This window comes from Nicotiana attenuata, chromosome 10 (assembly GCF_001879085.1).
Source record: "Nicotiana attenuata strain UT chromosome 10, NIATTr2, whole genome shotgun sequence".
NCBI classification, from domain to species: Eukaryota; Viridiplantae; Streptophyta; class Magnoliopsida; order Solanales; family Solanaceae; genus Nicotiana; species Nicotiana attenuata.
In genome coordinates, this window is record NC_031998.1 from 44191310 (window position 1) to 44212631 (window position 21322).

At 38.4% G+C, this 21322-nt stretch overlaps 1 protein-coding gene across 4 annotated transcripts; it reads right to left on the reverse strand.

The window, feature by feature from the left end:
- On the reverse strand, positions 7824-19501 carry LOC109233424 (phospholipid-transporting ATPase 1-like). Of its 4 annotated transcripts, none has more exons than XM_019399294.1 (9): positions 19292-19501; positions 16870-18987; positions 15179-15530; positions 14098-14887; positions 13858-13981; positions 13406-13625; positions 10126-10584; positions 9725-10021; positions 7824-8302 (listed from the first exon to the last, which is right to left on the reverse strand). In XM_019399294.1, exons 2-8 carry the CDS (start codon positions 18692-18694, stop codon positions 9820-9822), a joined length of 3972 nt encoding a protein of 1323 aa, XP_019254839.1. In that variant the 5' UTR covers positions 18695-18987; positions 19292-19501; the 3' UTR covers positions 7824-8302; positions 9725-9819. The 4 variants fall into 4 exon arrangements, with proteins under 4 accessions (XP_019254839.1, XP_019254836.1, XP_019254838.1 ...); XM_019399291.1 differs by having other exon boundaries at positions 7824-8330; XM_019399293.1 differs by having other exon boundaries at positions 9721-10021.

Sequence of the window (21322 nt, forward strand, 5' to 3'; positions counted from 1 at the left end):
GGCTGCTGATCAGAAAAATGCTACTGAGAACCACCACCGCCTGAAGTACCATGAGAAACCTGGAGTGCTGACTGAAAGGGTCTCGGTGAATGGCCTCTACCATAAGAATCCCTACCTCCAGACGATGTACCACTGAACCTACCAGAATGACGAGGCCTCTTATCCGACACCTGACCACCTCCTCGTGCAAGAGCCATCTCCACTCTACGGGCCGCATTGGCCGCCTCCTGAAAAGAAATCTCACTACCAGCTCCCATAGCCATCTGGAGACGGATCGGATGAATCAATCCATCAATAAACCTCTGCACCCTCTCTCGCTCTGTGGGGAGTATAAAAATAGTATGGCGTGCCAAATCAATGAACCGAGTCTCATACTGCGTGACTGTCGTAGTGCCCTGCTGGAGGCGCTCGAACTGCCTACGGAGAGCCTCTCGCTGAGTAACTGGGAGAAACTTCTCCAAAAAAACCTCTGCAAACTGATCCCATGTCAATGTTGGCGACCCTGCTGGTCTAGATAAACAATAGTCCCTCCACCAAGTCTTGGCGGATCCTGCAAGCCGAAAGGTGGCGAAGTCGACCCCATTGGTCTCCACAATACCCATAGTCCTAAGGATTTCATGGCAGCTGAATAAGAAATCCTGTGGATCCTCTGAAGAAGCACCGCTGAATATGGTGGTAAAGAGCTTGGATAACCTATCAAGTCTCCACAAAGCATCCGAAGACATAGTCGCTCCATCGCCGGTCTGAGTCACAATACCCGGCTGAACTGCCACAGCTGGCTGAACCACTGGAACCTGAGCCTGGGGAGCTACCTGCTCCGGAGTACGTGTAGCAAGAGTCTGAACCCCTCCTCCAGCCTGAGAGGTGGCTGGTGCTACTAGAAGCAAACCCGCTCTAGTAACGCTCTCCACAAAGCCTACCAATCTGAACAGAGCGTCCTGAAGAACTGGGGTGGCTATGAACCCCTCTGGGACCTGAGCTGGGCCCACCGGAGCTGCTGGGGCTGGAGCCTCCTCATCATAATCAACATGAGGCTCCACCTCTGGGACTGCTGCTTGGGGCTGAGCTCCGTCCCGCCCTCGGCCTCTGGCACGGCCTCGGCCTCTGCCCCTCGCAGGAGCTGCTGCTGGGGGCTCGGGCTGCTGCACGGTAGAAGAGGAAGCATGTGTTCTCGCCATCTGCGAAAGAACAGAGTAGAAAGACAATCAGTATTTGAGAAACAGAATAGCACGACAGGAAAGAACGAAAGTGAAACTTTTCCTAACTCCGTAGCCTCTGGGGATAAATACAGACGTCTCCGTACCGATCCCTCAGACTCTACCAAGTTTGTCCGTGAGTAACGAGACCTATGTAACCTAGAGCTCTGATACCAACTTGTCACGACCCAGATTTCCCACCATCGGGAGTCGTGATGGTGCTTACTAACGGAGCTAGGCAAGCCAAGCATTTTAAACATTCCCTGATTTCACCTCAACAATAACAATATAAATATAACGGATCATTTAAATAAAAGCGGAAGTCTTTAAAAATATAGATAACTGAAAACCCAAAAAATACGGAAGTTTAACATTTCTCTACCCAAGACTGGTGTCGCTATCTCACGAACTACTAAAGAGTGCTACAAACAAGTCTGAATAAAAAATGCATAATTGTCTGTCTCGGTACAATGAGAACAAACTGAAAACATGGAAAGGGACTCCGGCCTGCGAACGCCAGCTAGGCTACCTCGTAAGTCCCTGGACTGAAGTCAGCTCCCGATCAATATCCTACTGCTGTGGTCCAAAAGCTGCTCCGCTACCGTTATCTGTGCAAAAGAGCACAGAAGTGTAGCATCAGCACAACCGACCCCATGTGCTGGTAAGTGCCTGGCCTAACCCCGGCGAAGTAGTGACGAGGCTAGACAGGACTACCAAACCAACCTGTGCAGTTCAATATATATATGCAATAAAAGGAAAGAACAAAGAAATTAAACAGTTAAGAGGGAGGGAAGCATACTATGGGGGAGTACAATCCGGATATAAAGTCAACAATTTAAGTAAGAAACAGGGCAATAACAATAATTAATGAGAGCATGAAAATCAACAGTTACACGGCATCAACCTTCGTGCTTTTACTCTCATTCTCACCAAAAGCAATCAAATAAAGTGCACGGCATCACCCTTCGTGCTTTCCCTCACATAACTCTCATATCATGGCACGGAATGATCCTTCGTGCAACTATAATCAAATCAGAGCACGGAATGTCCCTTCGTGCATAAATAATCAAAACAAGGCACGGAATGACCCTTCGTGCAAATATAATCAAAACATGGCACGGAATGACCCTTCGTGCATTATCACTCTTCCTCACCCAAATAGTAATCACAACCAAATGGGCGAGGGGATAAACAAATAATAAGAAATGTCCCGGCAAGGGAATTACACAATTAACAGCTAAATTCCGGCAAGGGAGCAACAACAATACTTTCACATCCCGGCAAGAGAGATAATCAATATACTCAAACCATCCCGGCAAGGGATTAATCATATCACTTTCTATTTCTTTCATTTCTTACTCAATAGTCTTTTTATCGTTCGAGCCAACGCTCCAAAGAATTTACAATTCATAATTAGTCCCCATACTCTTCACATTCCAGAGAATTCATCAATTAACATGGAAGAGTCATAACAATACCAGAATAAGTACAAACAAGGACCCACGGTCATGCTAGACACCGATGTATAGATACTCATCACCATGCCTATACACCGTACTCCACATTTAGCAATTAGCAAACAACACTCTAATTCTATTCCCTCAAGCCAAAGTTAGATCAAACACTTACCTCGAATGCTCCAAACTCAACTCAATCCTCTAGTATAGCTTTACCCCTCGAATTCACCACCAAACCGCTCGAATCTAGTCACAAATTACTTGAATGTATTAACAAATGCTACTTGAATCAATTTGAATGCATGAAACTGAATTTCCCAAAGTTTGTTCAAAAATTCCCAAAATGCCCCCGGGCCCACGTGGTCAAAACCCGAGGTTCGAACCAAAACCCGATTACCCATTCCCCCATGAATTCAGATATATAAGTTATTTTGGAATCGGACCTCAAATTGAGGTCTAAAACCCCCAAATTTAGGAACCCTAGTTCTACCCTAAATTCCCAAATTCCCCCATTAAAATCCTTGGTTTGAAGTTGAAATTATGTTTAAGGATGTTAAGGAGTATAGAAAATTTGTTAGAAATCACTTACCAATCGTTTTGAAGAAGTAGAATTGTTTGAAAAATCGCCTCTTATGTTTTGGGTTTTAAAAAAGTGAAAAATGACTGAAAATCCCGACTTTATATACTGTACTGAAGACCCGACGCGGACCGCACAAAAATGCCCCGCGGCCGCGCCGAGGAAGGGTGGGGAAACCACTCTCTGAACCTACCCAGCGCGGACCGCACTGATTTGGTGCGCGGCCGCGCTGGTTGAATGAAATCCCAAGGCCTCTCTCTGAATCTTCCAGCGCGGACCGCGCTGATATGGCACGCGGTCGCGCTGGTCAAATGGGAGTCATTGGCCCTCTGAACCCAGCCACGCGGACCGCGCAAAAGTGCACCGCGGCCGCGCGGCTGCCAGCGCGGACCGCGCGGAAATGACCGCGGCCGCGCTGGGGGCCTACAACACCTGGACCTGCAACACCTGGACCTGCAACACCTGATACTTTTAAGTCTAAGACCTCCCGGGACCTACTCAAAACTCACTCGAGCCCTCGGGGCTCCAAACCGAACATACATAAAATCTCAAAAACATACTTCGGACTCATTCGTGCGATCAAATCGCCCAATTAACATCATGAATCATCAATTTGGGTCTCAATACCCGTGAATTTCTTTCCAATTCCCATAAAATATTAAGTTAAGCTTTTCTAGCTCAAAACACGTCAAATGACGTCCAAATTTAACCAAACTTCACAGCTATCGCTTAAACCATATATAAGACTTGTGCCGTGCGTCGGAACCAAAATACGAGCCCGACAGCACAGCCTTCTAAACAAATAACACTTTCCAATTCTTTAATTATTTTCAGAAAACAATTTCACCTAACAATTCGTTTCTCGGACTTGGGACCTCAGAATTTGATTCCGAGCACACTCCCAAGTCTCATATTTTCCTACGGATCCTCCGGGACTGTCGAATCACAAGTCCGGGTCCGTTTGCCCAAAACGTTGACCGAAGTCAAACTTAATCAATTAAAACATCAAAATTTTATTATCTTTCTCACAAATTCATATTTAAACGTTCCGGCTACGCGCCCGGACTGCGCACACAAATTCGAGGCAACCCCCAAGTGAGGTTTTCACGGCCTCGGAAATACAGAGTGAGTAGGAATACAGGTGATGACCCCTTTAGGTCGTCCCAATGTTACTTGCCTATTTTCCGAATTACTTATATGGCTTCTTATGCACGAATACTTATGTATAGTTATCTTTTCTTTTAGTTAGTGTAAAGAGTTTTTTACTCTATCACCATAGAAGTTTAACTGTTTATAGTTGAACTCAGAGTTCAAGATATTAGCACATTCAAAATTTAAAAATTAACTGTGATATTAAATATTTGAAATATTATCCATAATTTCATTATATCCAACATGGAATACATATTTATTACTTTAATTGTATACATCTTTAACTTGTAAAATTATTCTAACATGATTTCGTTAAATTTATTATTAACACTCTCTAACGAAAAAAGAAGTAGACAAAAAATTTAAAAGAAGAAAAATCGTGTTCTTAATGTCAGGAGAGAAAAAATAGCAAATTCTTTGTTTGCATTCAAAATTCTAAATTTTAGGAGTTTTTACATACATTAAATAAGGAAACCATTTGGGCGGTAAATAGTATTGATTGCATAGGTAGGAAAAGTAAATAGTTTAGGTATGGGTATTTAAGGGTAAATAGTTTGAATTTAATGGGTATAAAGTGAGATTTTTAATTGGTAATGGTTTAGTCAAAAGTTGTGGGGTGGGGATATCTTAATCCTTGTGAGTTTTTCTTTTTACCTTTTTTTTATTACATCGGGAGAAGGGATAAAAAAAGGTAAAGAGAATGTTACGCTACGGATGGAAATTGAATGTTCAATCGTGAAAGAAAACTCACTAAGTGAGCTCCCTCTCAACCTCTCTTTTAGGCAGTGGCGTAGCCATATGCATTGAAGAATAGTCGATTGAACACCCTTCGTCGAAAAAGTATACTATGTATATAGAAACTTATATTGTGTATGTAGGTCAAAAATTATTTTTAATGTGTATATTGAATTTTGAACACCCCCGACTTCACTAATGCTTTTAGGTGGTTTTAGTGATTAAAAAGAAACAATCATAATCGAATCAAAAATAATATATTTTTTTTTAAAAAGAAGAAATTATTTGATAACTCCAAGAACTGATTAGCTACACAGTTTCTAATTGAAATGAAAAAGTAAAAATTGCACGGGGCGCCCTATTTGGTCGCTCCCATTTAACCTATACCATTTTTTAAAAAACTTTTAACTTGTACCCACTTTTTAAACAACTTCAGCCCCCTTTCTCCTCCTCCTTCTCCTCCTCAAAGTTATATCCGCCTCTTCTTTCTCAAACTTCTCCTTCTCCCTTTTCTGCAAGAAATCTGTTACGGCTATATATATAACCTGTATTCACACAAAGAAAATCCACAATTAACAACAACCATAATTTCAGCTATTAAAGAAAAATTAAGAAACTTAAAATTAATTACCCCTATAGTGAGAATGGGTAAGTCAATGAAAGCAACGAAAAGGAGAGCTGATATGATGGTTGACACTCCATCATCACTGGTGGAAGAAACTAATTGCTCTGTGTTTTCAGCTGTAGAAACTATTTGCTCAGTGGTTGGATTTGCTTCTGATAGCAAGAAATTTCCAGAAATAGCGAAAACCATAAGCCAGTTACAAAACAAAAACTTCAGCTCTAGAGCTAAAGTTCGCCAATTACAAAATAAAAACATCAGCTCTAGAGCTGAAGTTCGCCAGTTACAAAAACAAAAACTTCAGCTCTTGAGCTGAAGTTCGCCAGTTACAAATAAAAACTTCAGCTCTAGAGCTGAAGTTCGCCAGTTACAAAACAAAAACTTCAGCTCTAGAGCTGAAGTTCGCCAGTTACAAATCGCGAGTTACAAAACAAAAACTTCAGCTCTAGAGCTGAAGTTTGCCAGTTACAAAAACAAAAACTTCAGCTCTAGAGCTGAAGTTCGCCAGTTACAAAAACAAAAACTTCAGCTCTAGAGCTGAAGTTCGCCAGTTACAAATAAAAACTTCAGCTCTAGAGCTGAAGTTCGCTAGTTACAAATCGCGAGTTACAAAACAAAAACTTCAGCTCTAGAGCTGAAGTTCGCCAGTTACGAAACAAAAACTTCAGCTCTAGAGCTGAACTTCAGGCCCGGCTACTAGAATGTTGAAGTTTTGCGTGATTGCCTTTGCTACTTCAGCCCCATATGCTGAAGTTATGCGAAAAAGCGGGTACGCTTGCAATTTTTTTTGCAAAGCGAGCACAAGTTAAAACGTGACACAAAAAGCGGGTATAAATGCAAAAGCCCCATTGAAAAACGGTTAGAAGTGGATCTTAGATACATTTGCTTACGTCTTTGGTCAATTTATAACACTTTTACTGGCCACATCTAGCTAATGTCTATTTTACGTCAAGAAAACTAATTAAAGAGGATATAATAAAAAGGATCCAACTCATTTAGACTTAGTGGCCGTTTGGGCATTGAATATAATCTTGGGTTGTTTTTGAATTTTTGTGAACGATCTGAAATGAAAATTTTGAAAAACAGTTTTTTGGAGTTTTCCATATTTTCGAAAAATTTTAAAATTCATATTCAAGTAAAAATTAAAAATTTTATGGCCAAACACTAATTTCAAAAAAAAAAAATTATGGCCAAACGGGTTCACTTTGAATTTTGGAGTGATCAGCGTCTTCCAACATCACGTGGTTTGGGGAAAAAATGTCGATCTATACTCAGTGTTCACACATGCAAGTTTAATGCTAATACAGTGGAATATCTCTATAACATCCTCGTTTGTTCCGATATTTTTTGGCTGCTATAGTTAAGTGTTGTTATAAAGGACATATATTATAGAAAGAATTACAAGAAAATACACATGACTTCACACCATAATAAAAAATTGCCCATGTTTTTAAGTTTCACCCAACCTAGCCCATATTGTAAATATTTTTAAAGCACTAGCAAATTCAAAATCTGTGTTCTTACAACCATTGCTCCTAAAAGCTATGGAGTTAAATTTGTGTTCTCACAACCATTGCTTTCACTCTCTCTTCTTCTCACATCTTCATGCTTCAAGGGACCGTGTATTTTCTACTTCTCCTCTTGTGTCACCTGCTTGCAATGTAAGAAAAATTGAAGAGTAGAAGTCCACCATTGAAGACATTCAAAGCTTTGCTTTCGAAAATGGGTTTTTTTTTTTAATTTGTTAGTTGTTTGGATTGGGTGTTGTTCCAATTGATTGAAAATATCAAAGGAGTTCAAAATTTAAATTTGAAGTGATTTGGAGTAGAGTTGAGCAAGATTTGAGTTAAATTTCAGAAAAGACGCAAGGAAGAAGACGAAGTCAGTTTTTTGTATAATTATGTATAATCTTGTATAATAGTGTATATGAGTGTAAAAACACATCTTATACACTATTATACACTTTTATACACAATGCAACCTTGGTCGAGTCGTTTGGGCTTGGGTCAAATTTGACGGCCCTAAACATAATATTCATTACTCAAAAAGTAACCTTGAATATATTACAGCCAAAAAAATTCCCATGTCAAATCCAAAAATGTACATAACTTAAGAGTATGAACAGCAGAAAGTTCGGGGTGGTAGGGGGAGGGAGAGGGGGATGCACAGATTTTCAGATTAAATATGTTCATGAGTAATTTCTTTTTCCTTTAATTTGTTACAAGAGTAAGGATAAGAAACCTCAATCTTTACAGGTAAACTATGATACACTTGTATTACTCTCCTTGTCATTTCTTTTCTGTTTCTTTATACCGGAATTACTGGAGTTATGCTGAATATCTAACAAGCAGACTATCATTTTTCACTTCTTGGACACAGCCCAATGGTTATTAACAACAAATTACAAAAAACCATCCCAAAACCTTCATTTGTCCTCCCGCCCCTCGACCAGATCCTCTTCTGTTGTTCCCCAACTGTCGACACACTTAGCTTTGAGTTAACCCTAGCTTCCCTTTCTTTTTACATGGTCACTCCATTTCTTTCAGATTGTCACCAATTTCACCTGCTGACATTGAGTTGGGGTAGCTCATCTGAAGCATTTTTAAGATATCATAAGCATGGTCCACTCAGTATTACAAAATTTTGAAACAAGATCTTCCATGGAGATAAACCTTTGCATAGCAAGTGTAAGATAATATGTATGAAGCAACCAAAGAATTCTCACAACTTCATGCAGGCTACAGCTATAGCTAAAAAGCGACGCATACCAAAAATAGCACAAATGCATTGTACACCAAAATATTCTACAGCACATATCACAACCAACATGATGGATTTTGGTTCACTTTTGACTGATGGCATTGTTGCAATTGTTGCTGTTAAGAAAATGGAACTTGCGCCTAACCTCGAAACTAACTCATGAGATGAGGATTGTCCAAGATCATAAGGAGGCAACATCTCATTCTCAAAACCAATGTGGGACACTAAACACCCCTCCCCCGGGCATGCTTAAAGCTAGACATCTAGAGTGTGGACAACAATAACATGGGGGTACATACCAATAATTGGGATGGGTACAGATTGATACAATGTTAAGAAAATGAAAGTGGCAAATAACTCAACTCTTAAAATGATCTCATGAGATAAGGATTATCCAAGATCATACAAGAGACAACAACGCATCCTCTCAATCAATGTGGACACTTAACACCCTCCACTGGCACAACCAATTCTAAACATCTAGAGCATAACATGGGGCCAATACTGGATAAACCAAGAATTGGAATGGGTCTCCATCTAATACTTTGTTATGAAAATGTAACTTGGACGTAACTCATTCCAAAAGTTAGTTTCATGAGGTGAGGAATGGCCAAAGACCATATAAGGACACAACAGCTCATTCCCTCAACCAATGTGGGACAATTAACAGTTGATATCCCAGATTGCATGCTCTGTTCACTCTCCTCAGCCTCTTCCCCTCCCCCCAAAGCACCAACAGACAAAAGCAAAACCAGTGACACACAGATTTTGCAGCCGTACAAATTGAAGTTAGCACCAACTTCTTCAGCCCAATAGGTTTTCAACACTACTGTCTCACTTCTCTGGTTTCATATAAGATATTTTTTGAGAAAGGGTAGCATGTTAATGCCAGGAATCAGAAAGATGGCGTTTCTAATTTTTAGCATTACTTGGAAGATACTTTTGGTGAACAAAAATTTAACACTATGGGAAAGGATGCTCAACTTCTTTCTAACTGTTATTTTCACTCTAAAATTACCTGCATTAACTAGATGACACTGAATATGGGAAGCTATACGAAACATTAGAGAAAAAATTCCTAATGAAGGTAGAGTTATCATTTACTTCCAACTCAAACAAAAAGGGAAGCTATACGAAACAAAACGAGATCACACGCACTATACAAAAAGATAGACAGAAAAAAAAAAAAACTCTAGAAATGTCAGGAGAAAAATGACTTACCTACCTACTTCTAATCCTGCACGCCATGGGAAGCCAAATACAAGGTAACTCAAGGAAGCTACACCAAAATGGGGTGATTGACAACATAAACAGGAGACACTAGCTTTTATCATGATCTGGCTTAGACATAAAATAGCTGTGGCTTTTCCTCAGGGTCTCTGCTTCTCTAGCTATCTGGGTGTCTGACGGACAGAAAGTTTGATTTATAACCTTGACAATAAAGCGAGGAAGCAAAGCCAAAACTATAATAAGCAAAATTGAGAGCCAGTAAGTAGGTGATTTTGCCAATTGAAAGATTGTACTGCAAACAGACAAGAAAAAGTAGGTTAGTACCATGCCATAGACCTCCATTACTTTAAAATGCTCAAGAGCCAATACTATAGGAATTCGCATGGAAATACTAACTTATAATTGGGAAAGACAGGTATCGAGTCCAGCACCACCAAGCAGCCATACGTGATAACAATTGACCCCCATATTGCCATGTGAGTAAATATTAACCATCGCTGCACATCCATTGCCAAGTGCATGTTCACAAGGATCGCAACAGCAATCGTCCACAAGCTACCCATACTCCATATGTCAATATCGCTCTGATCATAGATGAATAATGGTACATAAAAGAGAACAAGACTCTGCCACACTGTATCAATCATTGTGATCCAGAAGAGTTTCATGTTGTAACTCTCGTGTCTATAGCCAGCAGCATAGAGTTTTGGATACTTCAGTAGTGTCTTATGACTTAAGTCCTTGTCCAGAATACCAACAACTAAAGTAGGTATGGAAGTATAGATGAGAGAATAAAATACACTACTCCAATCTGTCAACGCAGATGTTGTAGAAAAAGCGGAGTACAATATGTACCTAAAAATACCAAGTATAAGAATAAGGTCAGATGACAAACTCATGATAATTTAAGTATTGTATCACCAAACATGAGAATTTAACAACAATTCAAAGAAGAGGTGACTCCAATGCATGAAAATATTATGGATTTGATAAATCAACAGGTTTTCAGCATGTAGGAAAAAAATCTTAAGAATGCATCCTCAGCCAAGCAGGAAACTGTCAGAAAGCACAACTTATAAAGGGAAGAACCCATTCTCTCCACTGCAGTTTGCGGAGTTCCTTTTCTTAGTACTAAAATTTATTGATGATACCAAAGAACAGGGTATACAGAGATGGGTAGGTAAATCTCTCTTGATTTTTCAGTCTTACTAAACATAAGGGGATGGATAATTCTTCACCTAAAGAAGAAAAACTAGTAAGTCTTCCCTCCCCATACTTTAACCAAGTATAGTTAAGAGTATCAGTTTCATTTCCATTGACCTAGAAATGCATATCAACGTCAATGCCACCCAGCATGCCCCCCTCACATTAACCATCTGGAGATCAGCCCCAATGTTCTTGAGAAGCGCTACAACAAAGAAGAAGCAGATAATTTGATATGCTTTCCACTCTCCTCACACATGAACTGCAAACTCAGCTAAAATTCCCTTCCCTTTCTTAGGTAAAGAGACACTACTGTCAGAGAAAAGCCTCTTTTCTTGGATTGATGCCGCATTGTACGGTGATTCAGGCCAGCCCTTCTAAGCATCAAGCTATAGAATGAAATCCGCCAGCATCAACTCCATAACCGCTTTCCACAGTGATATATTGAACATCAATAATCTTCTTATTCCTAGTTCCCTAATTTACAGGGACTTTTTATCTTCTTTCAATCTAATAAATGACACTTTCTCTCCCCCTCCTTTGCTTCACATAAGAAACCCTCATCATTTCCTATAAAAGAACAAGGTCCCCTACATGCAAAATAGGGACAAGTAATAGTATGCATGTATAGTAGATAATGCAGGCGTAAGTTATGTAACCCCCCCCCCCCCCACACACACACACCAAGATATTGCCTCTTCCATCAACTCAACATTTATCCGAACGTGTTGATTACCAGCTGCTGCAGATCTTTACCTTTAAGTTTTTTTTCCTGAGCAGCCCCAAGTACGTTATCAGTAATGCTGTCACCAACGTCCATAAAACCGTGCCAGAATATGAATAATTTTTACCTACACCACTGGAACCATCAACAATTTCCGTGTGTTCTGACACACACTCCATAGCATCGAACATACCAACAGACATTATTACCCCACTAGTTTCCTTTCATTCTTTGGATTTCAGCATTTTAATTTTTGCTCAAATGTCCGTTAAAGTTGACCACTATTAGTAGAAGAACTTGGCTTTAGCTTATCAACGCATTGTCAATGTGTCCCGAATCCTTTCAAGGTAAATATGGATTCCATAGAGGATACCAAGACTAGCTAAGATCTCGACGAAAGCACCATGACCAACCTCAACCCCAAAGGAAATCGAATGCTACAATAAAGAGCATCGCATCATTGATAACTATTCAGTGACTAATGTGGCAGGAATCGATAGTCAACACAAATATTAACTACCATTATCAACCAGCAGACCTCAAAATCCTTATTAAACAAGACACAACATTCAGCCATGACCCACTAAATAGCATCAGCAGACAAGCAGCAATTGATCTAACGTGTAACATCCTTAAGCACTTACTTGATCAAAAGAAAAAGTACTCCCTCCATTTCAATTTATGTGACGTACTTTGACTTGGCACGGATTTTTTGAAAAAAAAAGAAGAAGAAGACTTTTGAAACTTGTGGTCTTTAAAGCTTAAAAGGTAAAAGCTTTGTGGGGCCGTAACATTTGTGTGGCTATAAAAGCTTCTAATTAAAGGTAAATGAAAATTTTTAAATTAAATTGTTTCCAAATATAGAAATGTTTTTGAACAGACTAATAAGGAAGTGTGTCACATAAACTGAAAGGAAGGGAATGACAATAACATCTTTAAACACTTCCTTTGGTTCAGTATCTCTGCCACCAAAAGTCAAGCTTACAACCACCCCCTCTCAAAATTCCCCATTATATTAGAAGCTAAAACACACATGTATAGCAGCAGCATCTGCCAAGCCCATCAGACTTCAGAATCTATACATCCTCAAATTATTGAAAACGGTCCATCATCCCTCTTCTCAAACACACCGATGGTCTAGCCTAGGAACGTTATTTTTTGATAGGTAAATGTAATTTATTATATTCAGCAAGTAGTACTGACAAGAGGAAGGCAGGGAGCTACATCACAAATTATGTTATGAACTTAAAAAATCAACCATGGCTTCTTCATCATTTGCAATTTCCATGTTACACCAAAAAAACAATAAAGCCAAACATCTATGTTTAATGCTAATTACACGCTATTGGCTTATAGCAGACCTAATGTGAGTCTTTTGACATCTCAAATGTTCAAGAGACAAAGCGTATAAAGAGATTACAAGGTTCGTTGGCAAAGATAAAAAACAAGGCGTATTAAACAAAAAAGTAGTTTAGATCAGGCATGAGCTTGGACAAAAAAAAAAAAATATATCAGGCATGATATACACATTCAACTTGTTTAACAGTTATTTTAATGTTTTCTGAAGGTTCTCTACTTTTTGGAACAATGCTTGTATACGGGAGTTTTCCCACATTAATAAAACTATTTATCCTATCAAAAAATGAGCCATTTTACTGTATATTTTCCTTTTCTCTTCAAAGGGACGGCAATGCATTTTTTCCCAAATATCATACAAAAGAATGCAGATCCAAAGAAAAAAAGGTATACCAGAAAAGCATGAAAACAAAAACAGCATTTCTGTAGAAGTTGTAAAGAACCAAATAACCAACGCGCTGGTAATTCCAATGTCCATGCACAAGGAGCAATCTTTTCAGAAACCGAAACTGTCCCATAGCAAAATCCGATGCCATCACTGCTTGCCGCCCTTCTTGACCACATATTCCAACACCAACATCCGCCATTTGGATCATTGAAACATCATTAGCCCCTGAGAAAGTTTTTAAAATTAGGTGCAAACAAATCCAGAAAATCATCCCATGAAATGCATCTTGCAAAACACCGATATAACACACACGAATAAAACTTAAAACATGAGTCCTTAAAAAATAACCGCAAAACCTTATATGCACAAATCATATAATTGTGTTCCTCCAACAACCAACAAAAATTGACATAACATTTCCCTTGTGCCGACAAGGCATTAGATATAGCGAACTCACCATCACCTATGGCTAGCGTCATATCATCTGTGCGGCTCTTTATTAGGTCAACAATTCCAGCCTTCTGCAAGGGCGCAACACGACAGCAAATCACAACCCTACATGATGTCGCAAGGTCGAATAGCTGCGGAAGCATGGCATTAACACATTAGGACTCAAGCTACACAGTAAAAGAGAGGCAATATATACCCGCAAAAGTGCATATTACCACAACAAAGCCTTAGAAGATATGCTTCATACCTCAGACTCGAGCTCTTTCTCTAATATGTATACAAGACTATTCCCATCAATTATGAGTGCCAAAGATTCACCAGAAACACCTTCTTCTCCTGCATGCTGCTCTGGTAAATTAGATGACTTCATACTAACAGGAACTTCATGATAACCATTTTCTGCATCGCTCTGACATGTTAAGATTTGATTAAAACAACTTGCAGGCTTTACTCCAAATTTGGTCTTAGCATCAAACAATAGTCTCTTGCATTCGTTTTCTGAAGTGCCATTAATGATGATCCGCTGCATATCTGAGGTCAAAAGTTTGCAAGACATACCAATTGAAATTGCTGTTTCTTGCTTATCTCCAGTAAGAACCCAAACCTTTATTCCTGCTTGGCGCAGAGACTCGATTGCTTCTGGTACACCTTCTTGTAGTTTGTCCTCAATTGCGCTGGCCCCTAGTAGAGTTAAGTTGCACTCAATAAGAGCTGCTGTTTGGCGCAATTTTGCTGATCTATCAGTCAAAGATGTGCTAGCATCTTCATACATGCATTGCCACTCTTCTAGTTCTTCTCCCGTGAGATCCCTTGCAGCAACAACCAGGGTTCGCAAACCTTCACATGAGTACTCATTCAAATGGTTAAGAGTGGCATTCTGTATGTCAGCATGGCTTTTGTGGTCTTTCCTTAAAATGCTAAACATTGAAGTATCAGCCCCTTTGACCAAAACTTTTACAGCATTGTTCGGGAATCTAATAACCACAGACATTCTTTTACGCACACTGTCAAACTCATGCAGTCCCAAGACATCCAATCTGCAGTGGCCAATATATCAGTCCACAATTCAAAAAGACAGAGAATGAACTATTGCTTGAAAAAAGATTTACCACAACTAATTACAAACTAACAAAGAAGAAAGCAAGAAAAGAAATGGCGAAATTTAAGGAGAAAGAGGAAATTATGCTTTGGATGAAAGAGTTCCAGTGTCATAGATAGAATGCATAACATTTACTAGGCTAATCCACATTATTTAGTCAAGAAGTGCTAAATTGTACTCATGTGCAACTAACACCAAATTAGGAAATTTGAGAGAGACGGCCATCTACCTTAGTTTCTCACCATTGGCATCAATCACAATATGACCAGACGTTCGCTCGCAAAGTGTATATCCATACGCAGAAGCAGCAGCAACTAGTGCTTGTTCATCAGGAGATTCACCTTGATACGCAATGGTGCCAACATTGTCATGCACTTCATCCAGTATAGCACATGACGATGAGCTATGGCTAAGAATAGGAATTACGGTATTACATGCTGCCAACGTCATAAAGAACTCGTGCGCAGCAACCCTCTCTTCCCCAGCTAGCTCGGTATGTAACAATTCCATAAGTTCAGAATCGATCGGAATTTCTGACTTAAGCCTCAATCTTGGTCGACTTGAAGGGGCTTCTGTTGGTTCTGCACAAAAGATTGCAAGAGTAATTGACTTGTCTGCAAGACGAGCATAGCTAGAGGAATAGACACCTCAAAAGAAAAGAATCACGTAAAGTAATGATTTGCACTTCAATATTATTTAATCTGCAAAGATATGTATGACCACAATTTTCTATAATATAACGCATATTATTAACTAGCAGTAGTTAAATAAATAAGCATCATAGAGCACATAAAACATAGAGGAGAAGAAATGAAGAAAAAGCAGCGTAATAAGAATTCCACAGTGTTTTATACTAACTACCCAAACAATGAGGACAGTAGACATAAACCATAAATCTCATTGTCACTGCATTTTGTTGTCTCTGCTACTTTCCTATTCATGATACAAGCCTTCAGGAGACTCAAGGAGAAGACAGTTAAAGGGGGTTAGATAAAATATTTCAAGGTTGTCAATAAAAGATAAGGACGGCCATTCACCTATTTTTCACAACTCAAATTAATTTAATTAATATCACAGCAAGACGGTGTTAACAAATATATATACAACAAAACGTCTAAACCACAATGGTCTTTTATATGGCCTTATTTGACTGGGCAGCACGGAGTTTAAGAAAGAAAGACTTTTGAAACTTGTAGTCTAAATAAGTCATAGGCATGTTGTGTGAAATTTTTCTTTTTGGTGTAAAGTGAGAACTTATTGTATAAACAATTGGGGTAGTTTGATGAAAAAAGACAGTCACTGCATGATATCATCTCTAGGTACAAACTCTTTTAAGCCTTTGGACTACACAACAAAATGATAAAATTGTACAAGATTTGTATAGCTTGAGTGATTGCATTTGACAATGAAAGAGCTCTTTCCGCAATATCTAATAAACCCAAATGTAAGGTAAGGACAGGAACTGCATCAAGCAATATGGCAGATTGGAGTTTTTTAAGCTGAAGTTATAAATTTGTTATTTAGTCATAGACATCTACTTTATAGTTTATACACTCCATAATGTGAGGTCACAATCAAGAAATTCAATAGGCAGCTGAACTTGCAAATAATATGTTGATACAAACTCGTGATACAGCGCTATGCCGCTATCTAGGGATGAACATTAACCATTTGACACTTCTGATGTAGTGAAATCAAAGATTAACTAACATCAACAATGCAAAATAGACAACACTCTGCATTTCTATCTCTTTCTTTTAGTTTTTAACTAACCTCCTTGTCATGATGCATAATAGGTAAATATACTATTAGTATTCTATATCATTGACTGTATGTAGACTAATAATGCTAATGATACAGTAATACGGGTTAAAAGAATCAAATTATGTTTTAAAAGTACATTGTGTATGATAAACATACCTTCAAAATCTGTGTTTAATGATGCACCTGTAGCAGAATGGGCTCTCCCATAGTTTTTTCCCCACACACTTGCTCTTTTGAATTCCATCTTATTTTCAGTAAGTGTTCCTGTTTTATCAGAAAAAACGTAACGTATCTGACCCAAATCCTCATTGATATTCAAGGATCTGCACTGGAACCTTGAATTACTGTTAGTGTCATACATGTGCCTGTCTCCAATCATGAAATACGACTGCCCCAAGCGAACCAACTCCATGGTGATGTAGAGAGATATAGGTATCATTATCTGGAAAACTATGATGGAACTCAAAAAGGAGAAAAAAGTTTCCATAGGAATCCCATAATATCTATACTTTTTACCATTATGTGTCCCATCAAAGTAAATTTTCCGGTAATAAGGCAGGGTATCAAGCTGCTTCTCGTGTTGCTTCAGCCATATACACATTCCGGATGCTACTACCAAGCACATGACGAAAAGGAATACAGACAACCAAAGGGTTTCCCGGTTCATGTAGGTTTCCAACCTGCTTCTTTTAGAAGGAGATGCTGCACTGTTAAGCATAGCCTTGGTCTCTTGCCCAGCATAAACCGCCACTCCTATTGCCCATTCTGTGTTCTTCAGCTGACAACCACGTAAGATAATGTTTGATTGGCTGAGCGGAAACTTATGCCCATTCAACTCCATGTTGGCTGTGAACTCGTAGATATTCCTGTTAGGCTGTTCACATCTGATAACTCCTGAAATCGACTCCGCTTCACTGACTAATGAAGTTGTTTCTTGCCTAGCATACCTTGTCTTCAAGTTTGATTCACCGTCTAGATTCATTGTTTGGATATAAGCAATCCCACTAGGATCACTTGTTCCTAACAACACCATGTCACAAGGAATCGTCTCATCAGCAAGGATCTTCACAACCTCACCAACCTTAATATTCTTCCATCTTTTTAACTGAAACTTGCCAAATTGAAGTACTAGAGTCTCCCGGTTATTCTCATTCCTGTCTGATCTGTGTCGTCGCCAATCCTCATAACCATCTTTTATAGCAGTCACAGAAAGCACAAAAAGAAGAGGAAATAGAGATACAGTTCTCCCGAAAACAGCAAGTGGTGGAAGCTGATTCAGAGCAGCAATAGCTAAAAAGTATAAATAAGCAACCCGGTGGAACTGAATGAAGAGATTTTTTGGCAAGAAACTTATTATTGTATATTTGCTAGTGCGGATCTCATTTCCAGTGAATTCAAACTGATCATTGGTCTTTTTTGGATCATTAACATGGATCAACCTAGCATTATTTCCATGTAACAAGTCATTCTCCAGCTGCATACTTTTCTGAAGAAGCCTCTGGGATTTGCTTAGCTTATCCTGGACACAAGACGAATCCCTGGACTCATCAAAATGTCCTTGAGATGACGTCCGGGTGGATGCTGCTCTAGATGAAGCCACCCTTGAAATATCACTGGATATTTCAAAGGTCGTTTGCTCGTGTGGATGGTCTTCTGTACCACCCCATGACACAAAGCGTTTTCTCTCTCGTGAGGGGCATTTTGACTGTAGCTCAGCTGTCCCCTTTCTAAGTGAAGAAGAATGCAGCCTAGAATTCCCTACACCTGATATATCATCTAGTGGTTGATTACTGTCCACCACCACCTCCTCCTTCAAATCACATAAATTGGTCCCCGGAGACTCATCCAAATCAGCAGAAGCTGATGCATTCTGGGGGAGACATCCCAACGAGCAGATCCCTAACGATGAATTATTATGATGACGAGGACTTGGTGCAGAAGAAAGCTCAGATGGCGACAGCAATGGCTTGCCGGAAGTCATAAATACACCTCCAATGAAATCACATTGGAGATATCAAACTAAAACCCCGAGATTAATCGTAAATCCCTAATTATCCACAGATTGACTTCCAAAACGCATATTTTTAACCCCTGTTAGCTGAATTACTTACTTTGATTTGCCATTGAAATGCTCTATAACCATAATACAAATAATCAACAAGGCCCTGTGTTCAATTGTATCCCAATATTGAGGGGTAGTTCTTTCTTAATCCTCAAAACGCCTTTGATTTTGCAGAAGTCAAAGAAATCCACCAAAAAAGATATTTTTTTGCCCTGTAAATGTGTAATTTAATAAGGAAAAGAAAAAACTGTTCAAAAATGAATAAGCAGTAATTAACTAGATCTCAAAAAGTGACAGAAATGCGAAAAAAAAAAAAAAAACGGGGGGGGGGGGGGGGGGGATCAAATGCATTAAGCAATACGTAAATTTCCCAATAATAAAATCCAAAAGTGAAAATGACAGATCTAGGGATTGAGATCTCTTGAGTTTAGAATGACATATTGACATCTGATCAGCTTAATTTACAGAACGAAAAACAAAATCGAAAAAACTAAAAGAAAAGGCAAAAATTAGAACCTGTTTATATAGGAGAGAATAATATGCTATCTGATAATTGAATTTTTTTGTTTTTGGACAATGGTGATGAAGACGGAGACGGAGATCGACCGGAAAGAGGAGAGAGAAAGTGTGTAGAGAGAGAGAGTGGAGGAGCAGAAATATTGGCTTTTATTTGGCTTTTTCTTTTCTTAACTCGTCGGTCTCTGCCCTCCCCCTTTGCCCCCACCGCTGTTACTCTTTATTTTTATTGAGTTTTATCTGTTTTCTAATTATTGGAAATTACAATATGCCCAATAGATAAAAGCACAAGTTCGTACTAAATGACGAAATTAGCCTTGGCTTTGATTGTACCTCGCATACTAGACATGTGACTCGATGATTTTCTCAGAACAATGAAATTAAAGAAAGAAAATTTAGAAAATTATGAACGATGAATTAAAGAAAGAAAATCTAAAAAGTTAGTTGACAGTTGAAATGGATAAACTGAAGAATGTTATCAAGCACAAATTAGTAAGCCTTTTATTCAATTGATATAACAACCTGATAAACTTGAAATCCTAGGCGTATAATCACATATGACTTTTAGTAAATATATTATTTTACAGTTCAAGATCGGCAATTTTATGTCAAAAATAAACGACAAATTATCTTAACACTCAAGTCCGTCAATTTTAATTATAGAATAACTAAAAGAACGGAATATAGAGGATTTTCATGAGAACGGGGATCAAAGAGAACACATGGTTCAATTTTTTTCCCCTTCAAAATTAAGCAAATGAAGTCCAAAATTATGTAGTCGTGGAGAAAGAAAATATTACACTTTCAACTTACCAAGCTACCACTAAAACTAAGTCCAAAATAATTAATTAACCAGCCAAATATAATTGATCAACAGCTCTAGTAACTAACTGAGCTTCAACAACCCTAAACCCAAAAACATTTGCTAACTTATGAGTAGTGGAAATAAAGCTAAGGAAAGCAAAACTTTGTTACTATTCCTGTCACAAAAAATCTAACACAATGTGTTTGACATGTGAAACATTGAATTCATGGTTACTTAAGCTTGGATATGATATCTTTTCAATCTAATAAATCTAGTTCTCACATTTTTCTTCCTAAAGACTCGATGATATAAATTAGAAAGAATTACAAGAAAATACACATGACTTCGCACCATAACAAAAAATCGCTCATGTTTTTAAGTTTTACCCGACCTAGTCCATTGTACATATTTTGAAAGTACTAGCAAATTCAAAATATGTGTTCTTACAACCAAATGCATCTAAAAGCTATGAAGTTAAATTTGTGTTCTCACAACCATTGCTTTCACTCTCTATGCTTTTCACATCTTTTACATATGCTTCAAGGGGTCGTCCGCCATTACTGCTTCTCCCGTTGTGTCACCTGGTTGCAATGTAAGAAAATTGAAAAGTAGAAGTCCACCATTGAATGCCATTCAATGCTTTGCTATCAAAAATAGGATTTTTTTGAGTTTATTAGTTGTTTGGATTGGGTATTGTTCAAATTGATTGAAAATATCAAAAGGAGTTCAAATTTTAAATTTGAAGTGATTTGGAGTAGATTTGAGCAAGATTTGAGTTAAATTTCATAAAAGACGCAAGGAAGAAGACGAAGTCAGTTTTTTGTATAATTATGTATAATCTTTGTATAATAATGTGTACGAGTGTATAAACACATCTTATACACTATTATACACTTTTACACACCTTTATAAGCGTTTGTAGACGTACTTCTTCACGATTTTCTGTTGCAATTCCTGTTCAAAACCAGTCCAAATCTCCATTAAATAACTTCAAATTTTATATACAACCTCCTTATACTATTTCTAACAAGTCTAAATAACACACTCTCCATATTTCTCACAAAATCAAATTTGAGAATTAAACCCACATATTTAAGCTTGTTAAAAACCTAATTTTCACCACCCAAATGGATTTGGTTTGTTGAATTAATATTTGAGTCACAGTTACTGATTCAAAAATTAACTTAAAAGCTTGAGCAATCTTTTTTAAAAATTAAATATAGTAA

Bases quoted from the DNA above. Each gene is read 5' to 3' on its own strand.
- LOC109233424 (XM_019399294.1), bottom strand. From the start codon at position 18,694: ATGACTTCCGGCAAGCCATTGCTGTCGCCATCTGAGCTTTCTTCTGCA. The intron at 13,626-13,857 runs GTGAGTTCGCTA...AAACTTTCTCAG, and splicing joins GACGCTAGCCATAGGTGATG to GGGCTAATGATGTTTCAATG. The intron at 10,585-13,405 runs GTATACCTTTTT...TGGTATTTTTAG, and splicing joins TTTGTTTTCATGCTTTTCTG to GTACATATTGTACTCCGCTT.